A 17,789-nucleotide genomic window follows, 5' to 3' on the forward strand; every position below is an offset into this window, starting at 1 on the left:
GGCTTCGCGGAGGGGGGCGAGGGTGCCATGGCAACGGGGGATGAGTGGGCGGGGCTTCGCGGAGAGGGACGGGGCTTACGGAGGGGGCGGGGTTGACATGGAGACGGGAGTGGGCGGGGCTTAGCGGAGGGGGGCGGGGCTGCCATGGCAACAGGGTGGGCGGGGCTTCGCAAAGAGGGGTGGGGCTTCGTTGAGAGGGGCGGGCTGCATTGGCAACGGGGAATGAGTGGGTGTGGCTTCACGGAGGGGGCGGGGTTGCCATGGCGACGGGTGGGCGGGGCTTCGCTGAGAGGGGCGGGGCTTCGCGGAGATGGACGCGGCTGCCATGGCGACGGGGGTGGGCGGGGCTTCGCGGAGAGGGACGGGGCTGCCATGGCAACGGGGGATGAGTGGGCGGGGCTTCGCTGAGAGGGACGGGGGTGCCATTGCGACCGGGATGGGCGGGGCTTCGCGGAGGGGGTCGAGGGTGCCATGGCGACGGGGGTGGGCGGGGCTTCGAGGAGGGGGCGGGGGTGCCATGGCAACGGGGGATGAGTGGGCGGGGCTTCTCACAGAGGGGCGGGGCTTAGCGGAGGGGGCGCGGCTGCCATGGCAACAGGGAATGAGTGGGCGGGGCTTTCCGGGGGTGCGGGGCGAGCCCGCGGCGGGGCGCTGCGCGGTCCCATTCCCCTGCTGGTGGCCATGGCGGGCGGGTCGTGGTTCGGGCCGTGGGCGGGGCTGCTGGACTACAAGACGGCGAAGTTCGCGCTGACGCGGAACCGGCGGGTCGGGCTGCTGCACCGCCTGCTGCAGCTGGGCGTGCTGGGCTACCTGCTGGGGTATGGCGGCCTCCTCCCGCCCCCGGGGCTGGGGCCGGGGGGGGTGCTGGGTGCTGCCGGTCGCGCTCTGGAGGGGGTGGGGGGGTCCCCTCAGCGCCCCCCGGCCCTCCGCAGGTGGGTGCTGCTGGTGCGGAAGGGCTACCAGGACACGGACCGCGCCCCCCGCGCCGCCGTGGTCACCAAGCTGAAGGGGACGGCGCTCGCCGAGGTGGGGGGCGCGGGCGGGCGGCTGTGGGACGCGGCGGATTACACCCGGCCCGCCCAGGTACGGCCCGGCCCGGCCCGGCCCCGCTGCAGGCGCCGGGGCAGCCCCGGGGGGCGGGGGGGGGGTCTGCGCAGGCTGCTGAGGGGCTCCTGGGAGGGGGGGGTGCTCGGCCCAGGCTGCTGAGGGGCTTTTGGGTGGGGAGGGGGTCGGCGCAGGCTGCTGAGGGGCTCTTGGGGGGGGGGGGGGGGGGGAGGCTCGGGTCAGGCCGTTGCGGGGCTCTTGGTGGGGGGGGGTCGGCCCAGGCTGCTGAGGGGCTTTTGTGGAGGGGGGGGGTTCGGCGGAGGCTGTTGAGGGGCTCTTAGGGGGGTCGAGGGGTTGGCTCAGGCCCTTGCGGGGCTCCTGGGGGGGGCAGGGGTCGGCCTGGGCTGCTGAGGGGCTCTTGGGCCGGGGGGGAGTGGGGGAGGCTCGGGTCAGGCTGTTGCGGGGCTCTTTTGGGGGGGGGGTGGTCGGCCCAGGCTGCTGAGGGGCTCTTGGGGGGGGGGGGCTCAGTGCAGGCTGTTGAGGGGCTCTTGGGGGGGCTCGGTGCAGGCTGTTGAGGGGCTTTTTTGGGGGGAGGGGGCGGTCGGCCCGGGCCGTTGCAGGGCTCCTGGGAGGGGGGGGGGGGTGGTCGGCCCAGGCTCTTGCGGGGATCCTGGGGGGAGTTGGCGCAGGCTGCTGAGGGGCTCTTGGGGGGGTCGAGGGTTGGCTCAGGCCGTTGCAGGGCTCTTGGGAGGGGGGGGGTCGGCGCAGGCTGTTGAGGGGCTTTTGGGTGGGGAGGGGGTCGGCACAGGCTGTTGAGGGGCTCTGGAGGGGGCTCGATGCAGGCTGTTGAGGGGCTCTTGGGGGGGTCGAGGGGTCGGCCCAGGCTGTTGCGGGGCTCTTTGGGGCAGGGGGGGGGGTCGGCGCAGGCTGTTGCGGGGCTCTTTTGGGGGGGAGGGTCGGCCTGGGCTGTTGAGGGGCTCCTGGGAGGGGGGGGGGGTGGTCAGCGCAAGCTGTTGAGGGGCTCTTTTGGGGGGAGGGGGGGGTCAGCCCGGGCCGTTGCAGGGCTCCTGGGAGGGGGGGGGGGAGGTGGTCGGCCCAGGCTCGTGCGGGGATCCTGGGGGGGGGTTGGCGCAGGCTGCTGAGGGGCTCTTTTGGGGAGGGGGGGCTCGGCCCAGGCTGTTGCAGGGCTCTTGGTGGGGGGGGGTCGGCCCAGGCTGCTGAGGGGCTTTTGGGTGGGGAGGGGGTCGGCGCAGGCTGTTGAGGGGCTCCTGGGAGGGGGGGGGGAGGCTCGGGTCAGGCCATTGCGGGGCTCTTGGTGGGGGGGGGTTGGCCTGGGCTGTTGAGAGACTCCTGGGGGGGGGGGGGGTGGGGTGGTCGGCCCAGGCTCTTGCGGGGATCCTGGGGGGGGTCGGCGCAGGCTGTTGAGGGGCTCCTGGGAGGGGGGGGGGGGCTCGGCTCAGGCCATTGCGGGGCTTTTGGGTGGGGAGGGGGTCGGCGCAGGCTGTTGAGGGGCTCTTGAAGGGGCTCAGTGCAGGCTGTTGTGGGCTCTTGGGGTGGGGGGGGAGGTTTGTCGGCCCAGGCTGCTGAGGGGCTCTTGGGGGGGTCGAGGGGTTGGCCCAGGCTGTTGCGGGGCTCTTTGGGGGGGGGTGTCAGCCTGGCTGTTGAGGGGCTCTTTTGGGGGGGCTCGGCCCAGGCCGTTGCGGGGCTGCTGGGGGGGGGGGGTCGGTGGTGGCCGTGGTGTGACAGGTCGGGCAGGGCCAGTGGCTGCCCCGCTGAGACCCCCTCTCCTCTCCTCTCCCAGGGGGAAGCGGTGCTGTTCCTGGTGACCAATTTCATCGCTACGCTGAGACAGGCGCAGGGCACCTGTCCCGAGGTGAGGAGCTGGGGGGCGGGGGGGGATGAGCTTCCCCAGGCTCTGCAGCAGCCCAGCAGAGCCCAGGCAGAGGGGAGACCCGGGGGCTTGTTGACTGAAACCCACCCCAGCCCTGCTTGTCCTGCAGCTCCTGCCTGCTCCCTTGCGCTGGCTGCGTCCTGCTGTGGGCTGCTGGGCGAGCATCACTCGGAGGGACAAGGAGGGACAAGGTGTGTGGGGACCTCACCAGCCCTCCGGCCTTCTTGAGGGGGTGGTGGCACTGTGTGACCTTCAGAGGTGTCCTGGTGCCTTGGAACAGAATCATAGAGTTGTAGGGGTTGGAAGGGACCTGGAGAGATCATCGGGTCCAACCCCCCTGCCAAAGCAGCTCCCTGGGACAGGTCACACAGGTCGGTGTCCAGATAGGGCTGGAATCTCTCCAGAGAAGGAGACTCCACACCCCCTGGGCAGCCTGTCCCAGGGCTCCCTCACCCTCACTGGGGAAAAGTTCTTCCCCATGTTGGTGTGGAACTCCCTGTGCTCCAACTTGCAGCCATTGCCCCTTGTCCTGTCCCCACAGACACTGAAAAGGGGCTGCCCATTTCCCCCTGCATCCCCTGCTTCAGATATTGATAAACGTTCATAAGGTCCCCCCTTAGTCTTCTCTCCAGGCTGAACAGTCCCAGCTCCCTCAGCCTTTCCTCACAGGGGAGATGCTCCAGGCCCTTCAGCATCTCTGTCCCTCCTCTGGACTCTCTCCAGGAGATCCCTGTCTGTTTGATCCCAGGGAGCCCAGAACTGGCCACAACACTCCAGTGGGGCCTGAGCAGGGCAGAGCAGAGGGGGAGGATCCCCTCCTGTGACCTGCTGCCCACACTCCTCCTGATGCCCCCAGGATCCCATTGTCTCTCTCAGCCCCCAGGGCACACTGCTGGCTCATGGCCACCCTGTCACCCACCAGCACCCCCAGGTCCTCCTCCACTGAGCTCTTCTCCAGCAGCTCATCCCCCAGCCTGTCCTGATTCCAGCAGTTATTCCTTCCCAGGTGCCAGACTCTCCACTTGCTTTTGTTGAACCCCATCTGGTCTCTCCCTGCCCAGCTCTCCAGCCTGGCCAGGTCTCTCTGGATGGCAGCTCAGTGTCCTGTGTGTCAGCCACTCCTCCCAGCTCTGGATCATCAGCACTTGCTGAGGGTGGATGCTGTTCCCTCATCAAGGTTGTCAATGAAACAGGGCCTGTTCTGCTGTTTTTCCTGATGCTTTAACTCAGATCCCATCAATGTTGTGTGTCCTTTATGACCCTCTGCCTCAGGACAAGCATCCTCCCCATTTATTGTCCTGGGTTCAGGGGGAATGCAGCAGGAGCTGTGGGTGCTTTCCCAGTCAGGCCACACTTCAGAGGATCTTCAAGGTTGGAAAAGACCCATTAAGATCACAAAGCCAAACCATCACTTAGCAGCATACCTTCTGAGGAGAAATCCTCTCTGGAAGGCTGGTTGTGGGCCAGCTCCTGAGCTCAGCACTCCCAGGCTGGCCCCTGCCTGCCTGGCAAAAGCAAATGTCCTTTCAGCTGGCTCATTGCTGGGCACCTTGTGCCAGAGCCAAATGCTGTTTGTCCTGATGGTCCCTCTGGCTTTCACTGCAGCTCTCACTGCACCATTCCCAGCCTGGTCCTGGCTCCCAGCTCACCCTGTGCTGCAGGGCTGGGCTGCTCTCCCAGCTCAGCCCAAAGGCAGTGGGAGAGGAGAAGTACTCATGATCCCTCTTCAAAATGTTCAGAGCCCCTACAGTCCTGACAGCTGCTGGAATGTTCTCTGGGGGAGATGTGTGCCACAGGGGCTTCTCATGGGCAGTCCCTGCCACCACTCCATGCTTCACCTTGCAGTGTGCAAGCAGAGGATGCAGAGAGAGAAGAGCATCTCAGCCCATCGTGGTGCTGTGGTGTGTCACAGCCTCTGCCCCTTGCTGTGCTGCACTCCAGCACTTGCTCAGTTTGGGGGTTGGAGGCTGTGACCCCACATTGGGAAGCCTGGAAGGTTCAGCAGCAGCAGCAGCAGGGAGTTCTGAATATTCTAGGTTGCCCAAGTCCTCTGTGCTGGTAGGACTGGGAGAAGTCTGGCTGGGGCTGGAGGCAGCACCTTGAAGGCAGGGTGGGTTGTTTGAGCAGCTGCTGTCTGTGCTGAGCTCAGATTTGTGGCTGAGCTGGGGCTTTTCTCACAGGGAGACCCTTCAGTGCTGGCCCCAAGTGCTTTGAGTGGTTGGAAACCTGCTTGCCTCTATTTGCAAGGTGCTCTTCAGGTTAATGAAGATGCTCAGAGTAGGTGTAGAGCCAGTTGGTACCAGTCAGACAGGGTGTCTGCTGTGTCCAGGTGAAGGCTGTGGGGTCTGAGCTCTGCTCAGCTCTTCAGGCCCAGATGCTGCTGGTTTCCAGTCTGGGCTGTTCAGCACGTTCCCCAGTGACCAGCCAGCTTGCTGACAATCCCAAACTGGGAGGACTGGCTGGCACACCAGCAGGCTGCAGGTTCAGCAGGACCTGGGTTGCTGGGCAGAGAGGAACCAAGTGAAGCTCAGTGTGGGCAAGCACAGGGTTCTGCACCCAGGGAGGAGCAAGCCCAGCCCCAGGAAGCAGTGCTGCAGAGAAGGACCTGGCAGCCCTAGAGGACAAGCAGCTCTCCATGCCCAGCAGTGTGCCCTCCTGGCCCATGGGCCAGTGGCACCTGGGGACATGGAGCAGAGCAGGGCCAGCAGGACTTGGGGAGGATCTCCTCCTCTGCTGAGCCCTGCTGAGGCTGCATCTGAGGTGCTGTGTCCTGGGCTGGACTCCCCAGTTCACAGCAGACAAGGATCTACTGGAAACAGTCCAGGGATGTCTGAGGATGATGAGGGGTCTGGAGCATCTCTGGTGTGAGGGAAGGCTGAGAGAGCTGTGGCTGTTCAGCCTGGGGAAGAGAAGACTGAGAGGGGATCTGATCAGTACTTACAAATCTCTGAAGGGTGGATGTCAAGAGGAAGGGGCCAGACTCTTCTCAGTGCTCAGACTCTTGCCCAGTGACAGGACAAGGGACAAACTGGAACACAAGAAGCTCCATCCCAACATGAGGGGAAACCTCTTCCCTCTGTGGGTGCCCAAGCCCAGGGACAGGCTGCCCAGAGAGGTTGTGGAGTCTCCTTCTCTGGGGAGATCCCAAACCTGCCTGGACACCATCCTGCTTTGGCAGGGGGTGGGACTGGGTGAGCCTCAGAGGTCCCTGCTGTCCTGGGAGTGGGACTGGTCCCAGCCCCAAGCAACACAGGACTATGTCCTGAGGGAATGAGGGGGGTGTTAGGGTTTTGAGGACGCCTCCTTCTTGTCCCACATGTGATGCTACTGGCAGTTTGCTCTCCAGGACCATTCATTTTGTCCTGGCCCCTGGGACATGGCTGCATTGGTGTCACAGGCTGGGAATTGCCAATTCTTCCTAATAAGATTAAGAATAAAGCCATTAAAGTAATTCTTCAGCTCTTTGTGACTAGAGAAAGCACAACCCCATCAGCCCTGAGGTTCCTCATGTTGATGCAGAGCTCTGTTGTCAACGCCAGCACCTCTTTGCTGCCCCCATCTGAAACCAGCCCTGTCCCAGGAGGAACAGACTGCAGACTCCAAGCATCCTCTGAGCTCTGCTGTGAGCACCTTGGGGAAGTCTTCTGAAGCCAGCAGCAGCTCACCCACTTCTCCAGAAACCTCTTCTATGTGCTGGTGTGCTCAGATCCTGTCCTGGCCCTTCCCAAGTCTCCAGGTCTTGGGTAAGGTCCTAGAATGAAATTGTGGCTCTTGATGTTCCCAAGCTTTTGGAGCCCTCCACAGCTGACATGCAGTGGTGGTGCAGAGAGCTTTGGGGGTGCAGAGAGCTTTGGGAGTGCAGATCCAGGGCTCCATGAGAGCTTTGGCCTGAGTCCAGATCCCTGCATCCCTCAAGGTGCTCCTGGCACATGTCATAGAGTCCCAGACTGGTCTGGGTTGGGAGGGACCCCAAGGATCACAGAGCTCCAACCCCCTGCCACAGGCAGGGACACCAACCTCCAGGTCTGGAGCTACACAAGGCTGCCCAGGGCCCCAGCCAACCTGGCCTTGAACACCCCCAGGGATGGGGCACCCACCCCCTCTCTGGGCAGCCTGTTCCAGCCCCTCACCACTCTCTCTGGAAAGAACTTCCCCCCAATCTCTCCTCTCCCCCTTCCCTCCTCCAGCTTCACTCCAGCCCCTTGTCCTGCCAGTCTCTGCCCTTCAACAAGCTGATTCCCCTCCTGTTCCTCTGCTCCCTTCAGGGACTGGGAGGCTGCAATGAGGTCCCCCCACAGCCTTCTCTTCTCCAGGCTGACCCAGCCCAGCTCCCTCAGCCTCTCTCCTTAGGGGAGCTGCTCCAGCCCTCTGAGCACCTTTGTGGCCCTGGGTTTGGGCTTTTCAAGGCTGATTTCCCCTGTGAGGGGGGTTGAAACCTTCTTGGCCAGGACTCAGGATTCTGGTAACAGCATCACTGACTTCAGCACACTGATTCCTTCCTGCTGAGGGGCTGTGGGGCATGGGCTGGACCAGTGTCCTGAGCAGCCAGCCCTGCCTGTGCAGCCAGTCCCTTGTTTGCCAGGGGTTTGTCTTTCTCCTATCAGCCAAATCCCTCCCTTTCCCATGGCTTTGGTTCCTTCCCTAAACATCCTGTTGGGTTCCCCAAATGCTCCTCTGCATCCCATAATGATTCCCATACCCACAGAGGCAGTGACACCCCCACCCACCCAGCCCAACAGCGCTGGAGGGAGCTGCTCCTCTCAGCCTGGGACAGACACAACCCCCCTTCTTCTGACTCTCTTACTGGTGTTTCCCCACCTCCCTTTGGGCTTCTGAGCCCCCCACCCCCAGCCTTGGGTTGGTGGGTTTCTGATGTGACCCCTGTGATGGCTGGGGAGCTGCTGGGATGAGCTGGGACTCCTGTGTCCTCACCCAGCCTTGTGTCTGGGTTTGGGGAGGAGCTTTGTCCTGCTCCTGCCCAGCAGTTGGGCGCAGGGTGAGCTGGAACCTTCCAGCATCTCCTGGGAAACGGGTGTTGTGCTGGGTTTGGGGTCTCTGCAGCTTCTTCCTGGGGAGATTGGGGGGGTGCTTTACAAGATGCTCAGTGGGCTCTGCCATGAAAGGCTCTCTGGAACCCAACTGTGCTCATTCCCAGCCCCAGCATGGAGACAGGAGGGGAGGATTGCCCCTGAGAGCTCCTGCAGTCCTAGGGGCTGGAAGGGACCTCGAGTGATCATCAGGTCCAGCTCCCAAGTGCCTGTCTCCTCTCTGGCTGGAGCCTGGGCAGGTTCTGAGCACGGTGGGTGGGTTGTCTACCTGCCAGGAGCAGCACAGGGATGTGGTGAGTGGCAGCCTGGCAGGGTGGTGACAGCCCTTCTCTCTGTCCCCTCAGAGCCCCTCTCTGCTTGATGCCAGGTGCACAGAAGATGCTGACTGTCCCCTGGGAAGCCCAGTCCTCCATGGCAACGGTACTGGGTGCTGGCCTAACAGATAAACAACAGCAGATCCTGTCCCCCCTCCTGTGGGGGATCCAGGGGGGTGCCCAGTGGCCCTGGGTCAGCACTTTATCTGGGACCGTGCGCAGACGTGGTCTCACATGCTTCAGGCTTGGCTGCAGGGATGGCCAGAGGAGTGGGTGCTGTGGGCACTGGGTGCTGCAGGCACAGGGTGCTGTGGGCACAGGGCAGGGGAGTGGGTGCTGTGGGCACAGGGAGCTGTGTGCACAGGGTGCTGCAGGCACAGGGCGCTGTGGGCACAGGGCAGAGGAGTGGGCACTGTGGGCACAGGATGCTGTGGGCACAAGGCACTCAGCACAGGGCAGGGGAGTGGGTGCTGTGGGCACAGGGTGCTGTGGGCACAGGGTGATGTGGGCACAGGGCACTGGGCACAGGGCAGAGGAGTGGGTGCTCTGGGCACAGGGTGCTGTGGGCACTGGGTGCTGTGGACACAGGGTGATGTGGGCACAGGGCACTGGGCACAGGACAGGGGAGTGGGCACTGCAGGCACAGGGTGCTCTGGGCACAGGGTGCTGTGGGCACAGGGTGATGTGGACATAGGGTGCTGTGGGCACAGGGTGCTGGGCACAGAGCAGGGGAGTGGGTGCTGTGGGCACAGGGCAGAGGAGTGGGTGCTGCAGTCACAGGGCGCTGTGGGCACAGGGTGCTGTGGGCACAGGGTGATGTGGGCACAGGACAGGGGATTGGGTGCTGCAGGCACAGGGTGATGTGGGCACAGGGCAGGGGAGTGGGTGCTGTGGGCACAGGGTGATGTGGGCACAGGGTGATGTGGGCACAGGGCGCTGTGGGCACAGGGTGCTGTGGGCGCTGTGGGCACAGGGTACTGCGGGCACAGGGCAGAGGAGTGGGCACTGTGGTCACAGGGTGATGTGGGCACAGGGCAGGGGAGTGGGTGCTGTGGGCACAGGGTGCTGTGGGCACAGGGTGCTGTGGGCACAGGGCAGTGGGCACAGGGAGCTGGGCACAGGGCAGTGGGCACAGGGTGCTGTCACAGCAGGTACAGGACTTGCTTTGTCTCCAGCACCAGCTGCTGTGGCTGGAACGGGTGTGCTGCACGACTGGCCCCTCTTCCTCCTGTGAGAAAGCCTGGGGTCTCCTTCACACCCCTGAGTCCAGCTGGTGAGGCTGGTCCACCTCAAGGAGGCCAGTTTGGGGTGTGGGGGGGGTTACCCCAGCTTGTTGTGTACCCACCTGGGGAGCAGGTATCCTCAGCAGGGGCAGGAGGGGCTGTGTGGGACAGAGAGGTGCTGACAGCAGCAGGCAGCTGCTTCTCTCTCTGAGAAGCATCATTCCCATTGCTCATCCTCAGGACAGGGTTCCACAGGCTGGTCTCTGTGGTTTGGCTTTTGGGAAGGCTGTGGCCAGGCCACAGGGGAGCTGCAGGGAAGGTGCTTCACAAAGGGACAGGGAATGATGTCTCCTGTGCTCTGCCTCCTTTCTAGGGATAAGAACTGGGAAATGTGTGATGCTCAATGTCACCCACTCCACCTGTGAGATCTACGGCTGGTGTCCTGTGGAGAACAACACCCTGCCCAGGTAAGGCACAGGGGGGAGGGACAGTGGGTGCTGAGAGCTTTGGTTCCTTCCCTCTGTGCTCTGGGTGACCATGGGCCTGACTGGGGGGTGACTGGGCTCTGGGTGACCTCTGGTGTTGATCTACTGGTCTGTTGACTTCACACAGGAGCCTTTATTCCATCTGTCTGTCCATTCCTCCCTGTGGAATGCAGGGTGAGGGCTGAGCTTTGGCTGCTGGGCAGAATTTCAGGTCCTTGGTGGTTCTTTTCCAGGAAACCTCTTCTGGCTGAGGCAGAGAATTTCACTCTCTTCATAAAAAACACTGTCCACTTCACCAAATTTAACTTCTCCAAGTAAGTCTGATGCTCTCCAAGCCAGCTCACACCTCTGGGCTGGGGCTGAGCAGCTGGGGCCTCCAAGGAGCTGCTGGATGGGTGGTGGGGCTCAGGCATGTTCAGGAGAACATGGGCTGCTTCAGCAGCACCCCTGTTTGCTGGAAGGAGCAGTGAGATGGGGAACCCACAGAGAAAGGGCAGAGGGGCTGCTGTCTGTCTGTCTGTCTGCCTGTCTGCCTGTCTGGAGCACTGCAGGCAGAGCTGGACAAGGCCAGTCATTCCCAAGGTGGTGTTTTACCCCTTTCCCTGTGCATTTTAGCTCCTGCACAGAGCTGTCACACAGTGAAGTGCTGCCCAGCTGCACTGCCTGGCTCTGGCAGGACACCTGCCCTGGGGGGGCTGCACTGTCACTGCTGTGACCCTCAGGCCACAAACTGGGCTAGGAGCAGGGTGCTTGGGAGTAAAGGGGAAGCACACAGGCCAGGAGGGGACCTGGGAGGGGAAGGACCACAGGAGATGCTGCAGAGGATGCTAAAGCTGTGTGCAGCCTCTGGGCTCTTTTCCCTCCTCTGCCCCCAAGCAGGAGGGTTCCTGACCCCAGTGGAGTGGGAGGCTCTGCTGTGCAGCCCTGCAGCAGGGTTCCCTGCCTGCCTGGCCCCCTCCCCTCCACCTCTGACAGTTCCCTCTCCTGCTACAGGTGCAACACTTTGCAAACCACTGACCCCACCTATTTCAAGAGCTGCACATACGACCCCCTCCTCAACCCTTCCTGCCCCGTCTTCCGTGTCCGGGACATGGTGGAGGCAGCTGGAGAGACCTTTGGGGACCTTGCACTGCTGGTACTTGTTGAGTTAAAGGATGGGAGATCATTCCAGATCCCCCAAGGGTGTGGGGAAAGGGTGGGGGGGGCAGCTGTGAGCGTTTGAGCAGCAGGGAAGTCAGCAGCTCTGTGCTTTCTGGGGTACCATGGGCTTTGCAGGGGGGGAGCATCGGCATTGGCATCGAGTGGAACTGTGACCTGGATCACCCTGCCACCCAGTGCCAGCCACACTACTCCTTCAGCTTGCAGGACAGGAGGTACAATTACAGGTGAGGATGCTGAGAGAGCCTGGGGGATCCTGGGGAGGCATCAGGGGGAGTGTGGCCAGCAGGTCACAGGAGGGGATCCTCCCCCTCTGCTCTGCCCTGCTCAGGCCCCACCTGGAGTGTTGTGTCCAGTTCTGGGCTCCCTGGGATCAAACAGCCAGGGATCTCCTGGAGAGAGTCCAGAGGAGGGACAGAGATGCTGAAGGGCCTGGAGCATCTCCCCTGGGAGGAAAGGCTGAGTGAGCTGGGGCTGTTCAGCCTGGAGAGAAGAAGACTAAGGGGGGATCTAATTAATGTTTATCAATATCTGAAGGGTGGGATGCAGGGGGGGATGGGCAGCCCCTTCTCAGTGTCTGTGGGGACAGGACAAGGGGCAATGGCTGCAAGTTGGAGCACAGGGAGTTCCACACCAACATGGGGAAGAACTTTTCCCCAGTGAGGGTGAGGGAGCCCTGGGACAGGCTGCCCAGGGGGTGTGGAGTCTCCTTCTCTGGAGAGATTCCAGCCCCGTCAGGACACCGACCTGTGTGCCCTGTCCCAGGGAGCTGCTTTGGCAGGGGGTTGGACCCCATGAGCTCTCCAGGTCCCTTCCAACTCCTGGGATTCTGTGCTGGGACAGTGGCCACACGTGCCTGCAGCTTGAGCAGCTGCTGGAGATGTGTTTTCTGGGCTCATGCTCTGACAGGAGCAGCAGGGGCAGCAGGATGTGGTGGCTCAGTGCAGGGTCTGTCAGTGCTGGGCTGCCTTGGTAATTCCCACACCTCATCCCTCTGCCCTGGGGCTGTGCAAATCATCCCCTGCCCACAGACAGGGACATGCTCATCCTGTCCCTGAACTGGCCCCACTGGGAGCTGCCCAGTCCCAGTGCCCCTGGGCAGGGTGCAGAGTGATGCCAGCGCCCTGGTCCCCACGCATCATCCACACCCCAGCCTGCTGGGGGACGCAGGGTGGGCAGAGGCAGGGTGGTAGCTTCCCTCAGTGCCTGCCCAAGAGTTGCCATGGCTCTGAGCTGCATCCCAGTGTCTCCCACAGAACTGCCTCCTACTACTGGGACCCCCAGCACGGGCTGTGCCGCAACCTGCTGAAGCTCTACGGGATCCGCTTCCACATCTCTGTGCAGGGCCAGGTACCACCCCCCTGCATGCACAGCCCCAGGGGGGCCCTGGAGCCACCCCCTGCTGCTCTCTCTCCTCCTGCCAACCCCCTGGCATCCTGCTAGCAGCTCTTCACCTGCTTCCAGAGTTTTCCAAGCAGAGCAAGGACCATAAACTAAGTCATCTCTCCCATTTGAAGAGCCAAGTTCTTGGTCGTGCCCTGAGCAGGGTGCTGAGGAGTGCTGGGACCTCTAGGCAAGGTGAGCTTATCCAGGCAGAGTGTCTGTGGACATCTCTGAGGGTCTCATGGTGGGAGTATCCTGGCAAAGATCAACCTGAATTTTGCTTTACCTGGACAATGAATCCCTTCTTGATTAATTGTAGCCTCGGGGTGTGATTGTGGCTGATGCTGCTCTGTGCAGCATCACTGAGAAACACTGCAAGGTGCAGCCCTTCCCCACAGCTGGTCACCTCAAGAGGTGTCCCCAGCTCATCTGTGTCCCCACACAGCCATTCCACTGGTGTGGGCTGGGGTCACCACTCCTGGGTGATGAGACCTCAGAGGTGTCCTCTTGATCTGCTGGAACAGGCTGCCCAGAGAGGGGGTGGGTGCCCCATCCCTGGGGGTGTCCAAGCCCAGGTTGGATGGGGCCCTGGGCAACCTTGTGTAGCTCCAGGCCTGGAGGTTGGTGTCCCTGCCTGTGGCAGGGGGGTTGGAGCTCTGTGACCCTTGGGGTCCCTCCCAACCCAGCCCAGGCTGGGATTCTGGGATTCTATGACCAGGTCTGGGAGATGTGAAGTAGGAGAGAGACAGGAACCCCCAAACCATCTTTCCTCAGGGATCCCAGCCTCGTGAGCAGAGAGGGACACACCACACACTGTTTGCTGGCACAGAGGTCTGTGGGGGCAGCTGCTGGGTCCTGCAGCAAGCAGGGGGCTCCTGCTGCACCCCAAGGAGCAGGTGGTCCCTGTACCCTCTGCTACCACCAAGTCACCAGCTGCCTCAGTCCCTTTGGCTTTCCAGTCCTGTCCCTACAGCCAGGCAGAGAGAAGCTGCTTCCATCCCCTCCATTCCCTCCCCAGCTTGAAGCCCACTGCCCAGCCCTTCCCCACAGCCCTCCCACTGCTCTCCACACCCTCTGTTTCTCACCAGGCTGGGAAGTTCAGCATAGTTCCTGCTGCTGTGAGCCTGGGCAGTGGCATCGCCCTCTTGGGTGCTGTGAGTACTCCAGACACTCTCTCTCTCTCTCCCTGGGGGTTGGGGTTTGCTGCTCCCCTGTGTTTCCCCTTGCCTGGCTGCAAGGCTTCCCTGGTGCCTGCCAGCCTGGGAGGGCAGATGGTCTGGCCAGGGGGTTGGGCTCTTGGTTTTCCTCCTTGTGCTCAGCAGCAGTGGCACCACTGCTGGCCCAGGGACCCCCCTTGGTGCTGGCTGGACCACTGTCCCAATGTGGACAGAGCCCCTCTGCTTCTCCAGCTGAAGGGAGAGTGTCTTCTCCACCACTTCTGTGGCTCTTCCCCTTCAGCACAGCAATGGGGAGCCTCACCAGCCCCTCCTTTCCTCCCAAAAGTGCTTGTCCCACTCCCTTCCCAGCTGGAGCAGCCTGTGCCCCGTGGCCATGTGGATGATCACACCAACTCTGTGGGGTCAGGCAGTGGGAACAGGGGCCAGGTCAGAGAGGACCAGGGTGGGCTGAGCCAGAGGCAGACCAGGCTGCTGCCCTCCTCACTCTGGGGTCTGGATCAGGGCAGCGTGGGTGACAGGGCAGAGGGGCTGCTGCTCCTGCAGGCAGTTTCCCTGCTGACTGCCCTGCTGTCTGTCTGTCTGTCTGTCTGTCTGTCTGCAGGCCACAGTGCTCTGTGACCTGGTTCTGCTCTACCTGGATGCAAAGGCTGACTTCTACTGGAAGGAGAAGTTTGAGGAGGTAAGGAAAGGGCTGCTCCAGGGAGCTGGGGGCTGGAGTGAGCTGCCCAAGCTTGCTGGGGGGGGGGCAGGCAGCTCCCCAGTGTGTGTCCTGGAGCTGTGTGGGTGCTGTGGTTTGGTGGCAGGGTCCTGCCTGTGCACAGTGCCCACTGTGGTGGTGCAGGGTGTGTGTGCTGGGAGGCCCTGGTGCCAGCCCCAGTGTGGGTCCATCTCCAGCTTTATCTGGCAAGTCTTACAAAGCCCTGGGGACAGAGACCCTCAGCTCCTGGTGAACTGGTGACCTGCCCCAGTGCTGCACTGGGGTGGACAGAAACACCCAATCTCAAACTGTTGGGGCACTGTCAGTCTCCCACAGTGACTCCAGCCACGTGGGGCTGAGCAGGGCAGCACCACCTGCCCCAGCTGTCCCCTTTGCCCCTGGCTTAACTGAGATACCCCTGTTCTTTTCACAGGCCAAACCCCCTAAAGGTAACCCTGAGGCTGGGGCTGCAGCGTAGGCACATTGGGAACCTTCACCACCAGCACCCCAGGCAGAGGGGCTGCAGCTCAGAGGGAGCTGGGCTGGTCCTGCCAGCTCAGGTACAGGCTGCTGGGGTCAGGGTCTGCCTGCCTTGGGCCAGTGTCTGTGTGGGGAGAAGCTCTGGGCTCCTGGAGCAGCTCCCAGTGCTGCCCAGCTGGGGAGCAGGCAGAGCTGGCAAGCAGCTGGCTATTGCTTGGCCACCAGAGGCTTTAAAGCACTTGGTGCTGCTTCCTGCTCCAGCTGGCTGTGGGGCTGGATTCCCCCTTGGAAAACGGGGCTGCAGTGAAATAAAAGCTGTTCAGAAAGCAACGGTGCCTCCTGCCTCCTGCCAGGGCTGATGCTCAGTGAGGGCAAGTGCAGCCCTGGAGCGCTTCAGGCTCTGAACTGCTGCTTTCCCCCTGTGCCAGGCTCTGTTGGGTTGGGGTAGGGCAGGGTCCAAACCCAGGGGATGCTCCAGGAACACCCCCCCACACCCTGCCCAGCTCAGAAACACAGTGTGGAGGGTGCAGGGAGGGGTCTGAGCACCGTTTAATGCTCCCTGCCTGACTGGGGTGGAGGGGTCCTGCAGCATCACCCCTCACCCCCCTGCCCCCCTGCCCTGGCCAGCTGCCCCCCACCACCCTCCTTGAACTCCTGCAGGTAGAACTGGGCCACCAGCTGCCTGCTCATGGTCCTCAGTGCAAGGAAAGCAGCTCCCATCTCTGCAGTGAGGAAGGCCAGGAGAAGGCTGTGCATGGCCAGCTCCAGTGGCACACGGATGACCTGGCTGTCTGTCAGCAGGAAGAGCAGCAGGGGCAGCTGGATCAGGAAGGAGAGGAGGAGGAACCCAGCCAGCTCAGGTACCTGTGGGAGCAGAGACCAGCAGTGGGATGGGAGGAGCCTCTTTTTCCTCAGGAGCTCCTGGCAGGGGCTGTGCTGCCTGCCCCAGGGAGCTGTATCCATGGGAGTGGGTGCTGGAGCATCCCCCCCTTCCCCTCCCAGCACAGGGGGATGCAGCAGGAGGGCGAGTGCAGCCCCTCTGTGCCCTGCCCACACCTGCACTTCCCCTGCCCAGGCAGGACTCCAGGAGGGGGGGGTGGTGCCAGCCCCCCAAGGCCTGGGTGAGGGGCCATCCAGCAGCCCCAGCAGGAATGTCCCTCACTGAGCACAGGCCATGGCAGAGGGATGTCCCTTCACCTTCTCCTGCAGGTTCCCCACGTAGCCCAGGTAGAGGCGGGAGCCTTCAGCCAGCGAGAGGATGAGGAAGGCAGCGACCACCAGGAACTGGTAGTGCCAGGGCAGCAGGTGGAACTGTAAGGGGGGCACAGCCTTGTCCAGCCAGCCCCTGTGCCCAGCTCCAGCCCCTGTGCCCAGCTCCAGCCCCTGTGCCCAACTCCAGCCCCTGTGCCCAGCTCCAGCCCCTGTGCCCAACTCCAGCCCCTGTGCCCAGCTCCAGCCCCTGCACCCTGTCCCCAGCCCCTGTGCCCAGCTCCAGCCCCTGTGCCCAGCTCCAGCCCCTGTGCCCAGCTCCAGCCCCTGCACCCTGTCCCCAGCCCCTGTGCCCAGCTCCAGCCCCTGTGCCCAGCTCCAGCCCCTGTGCCCAGCTCCAGCCCCTGCACCCTGTCCCCAGCCCCTGTGCCCAGCTCCAGCCCCTGCACCCTGTCCCCAGCCCCTGTGCCCAGCTCCAGCCCCTGTGCCCAGCTCCAGCCCCTGCACCCTGTCCCCAGCCCCTGTGCCCAGCTCCAGCCCCTGTGCCCAGCTCCAGCCCCTGCACCCTGTCCCCAGCCCCTGTGCCCAGCTCCAGCCCCCGTGCCCAGCTCCAGCCCCTGTGCCCAGCTCCAGCCCCTGCACCCTGTCCCCAGCCCCTGTGCCCAACTCCAGCCCCCGTGCCCAACTCCAGCCCCTGTGCCCAGCTCCAGCCCCTGCACCCTGTCCCCAGCCCCTGTGCCCAGCTCCAGCCCCTGTGCCCAGCTCCAGCCCCTGCACCCTGTCCCCAGCCCCTGCACCCTGTCCCCAGCCCCTGTGCCCAGCTCCAGCCCCTGTGCCCAGCTCCAGCCCCTGCACCCTGTCCCCAGCTCCCAGTGCCCCATGGTCTCCCACTCCCACCCAGTTGGTGACATTTCCACCCAGCCCCTGCCCACTCTGCCCTCCCCATTAAACCTTCCCTGCCTGGAAGGTCCAGGGCTTGTTCTTGCAAGTTCTGTTTCTGGGAGCCAGCACCAAGCAATTTTGGGGTACAGGGCATTTTTTTGGGGGGTGGGAAGGGACACACACACAACACACACAGGACCTGCTACCTGTGAAGAGGCTCCCCTCTCCTCCCCATGCCCAGGGAGCTGGGGGCTAGGACAGGCTCACCCCCCCAGCCTCTCCCCACAGGACAGTACCTTCAGCTGCAGCATCACCCCCTCAGCCAGGCACCAGACTGGGAAGTACCAGACGTTGAAGTAGAGCATCATCTGCAGGGGCAGGCTGGCCAACACCTCCTGGGCTGGGCAGGGCAGGGCAGGCACAGTGGGCAGGGGTGCCAAGCACCCTGTGGGGCCACTCTGCCCAGCAGGACCCTCTGCCCATGGAGGGGAGAGCAGCAGCCAGGGTGCAGCAAGAACACCTATTTCTTGGCAGCAAAACACACTTGTTTCAGCTCCCCCTTGGCTGTGGGTGGGTGCTGGGACCCTTTGGGTGCTGTGCTGAGCAGGCTTGCAGGGATGAAGCAACAGCAAACCCCCCCCCACCCCCTCTCCACAGCCCTTTGCCCCACTGACTGTACCTGGGGGGTAGGTGTGGGCAGTGCCACTGTCCTGTGTCTTGTTGTTGATGAAGAGGGAGCTGCTGACGGCCGCCAGGCCGCGGCGGAGGTTGGGGGGCAGAGGGGGGTGTGTGGCCAT

At 63.2% G+C, this 17,789-nt stretch overlaps 2 protein-coding genes across 2 annotated transcripts; one reads left to right on the top strand and one right to left on the bottom strand.

The window, feature by feature from the left end:
- Positions 1-681: 681 nt before the first annotated feature.
- Positions 682-14,899, top strand: P2RX6 (purinergic receptor P2X 6; the record flags this gene model as incomplete). The annotated part of the gene is made up of 12 exons (XM_084272249.1): positions 682-818; positions 933-1,083; positions 2,846-2,917; positions 8,328-8,403; positions 9,894-9,987; positions 10,239-10,319; positions 10,999-11,140; positions 11,281-11,390; positions 12,420-12,513; positions 13,635-13,700; positions 14,326-14,403; positions 14,855-14,899. The coding sequence occupies 12 exons, from the start codon at positions 682-684 to the stop codon at positions 14,897-14,899; spliced, it is 1,146 nt and encodes a 381-aa protein (XP_084128375.1).
- Positions 14,900-15,131: 232 nt separating this feature from the next.
- Positions 15,132-17,789, bottom strand: LOC311198328 (transmembrane protein 17B-like; the record flags this gene model as incomplete). Its single annotated transcript, XM_084272250.1, has 5 exons — positions 15,132-15,199; positions 15,540-15,765; positions 16,099-16,392; positions 17,289-17,392; positions 17,672-17,789. 5 exons carry the CDS (start codon positions 17,787-17,789, stop codon positions 15,132-15,134), a joined length of 810 nt encoding a protein of 269 aa, XP_084128376.1.

The sequence above is a fragment of the Gallinula chloropus genome, assembly GCF_964237585.1.
Source record: "Gallinula chloropus genome assembly, chromosome: 17".
NCBI classification, from domain to species: Eukaryota; Metazoa; Chordata; class Aves; order Gruiformes; family Rallidae; genus Gallinula; species Gallinula chloropus.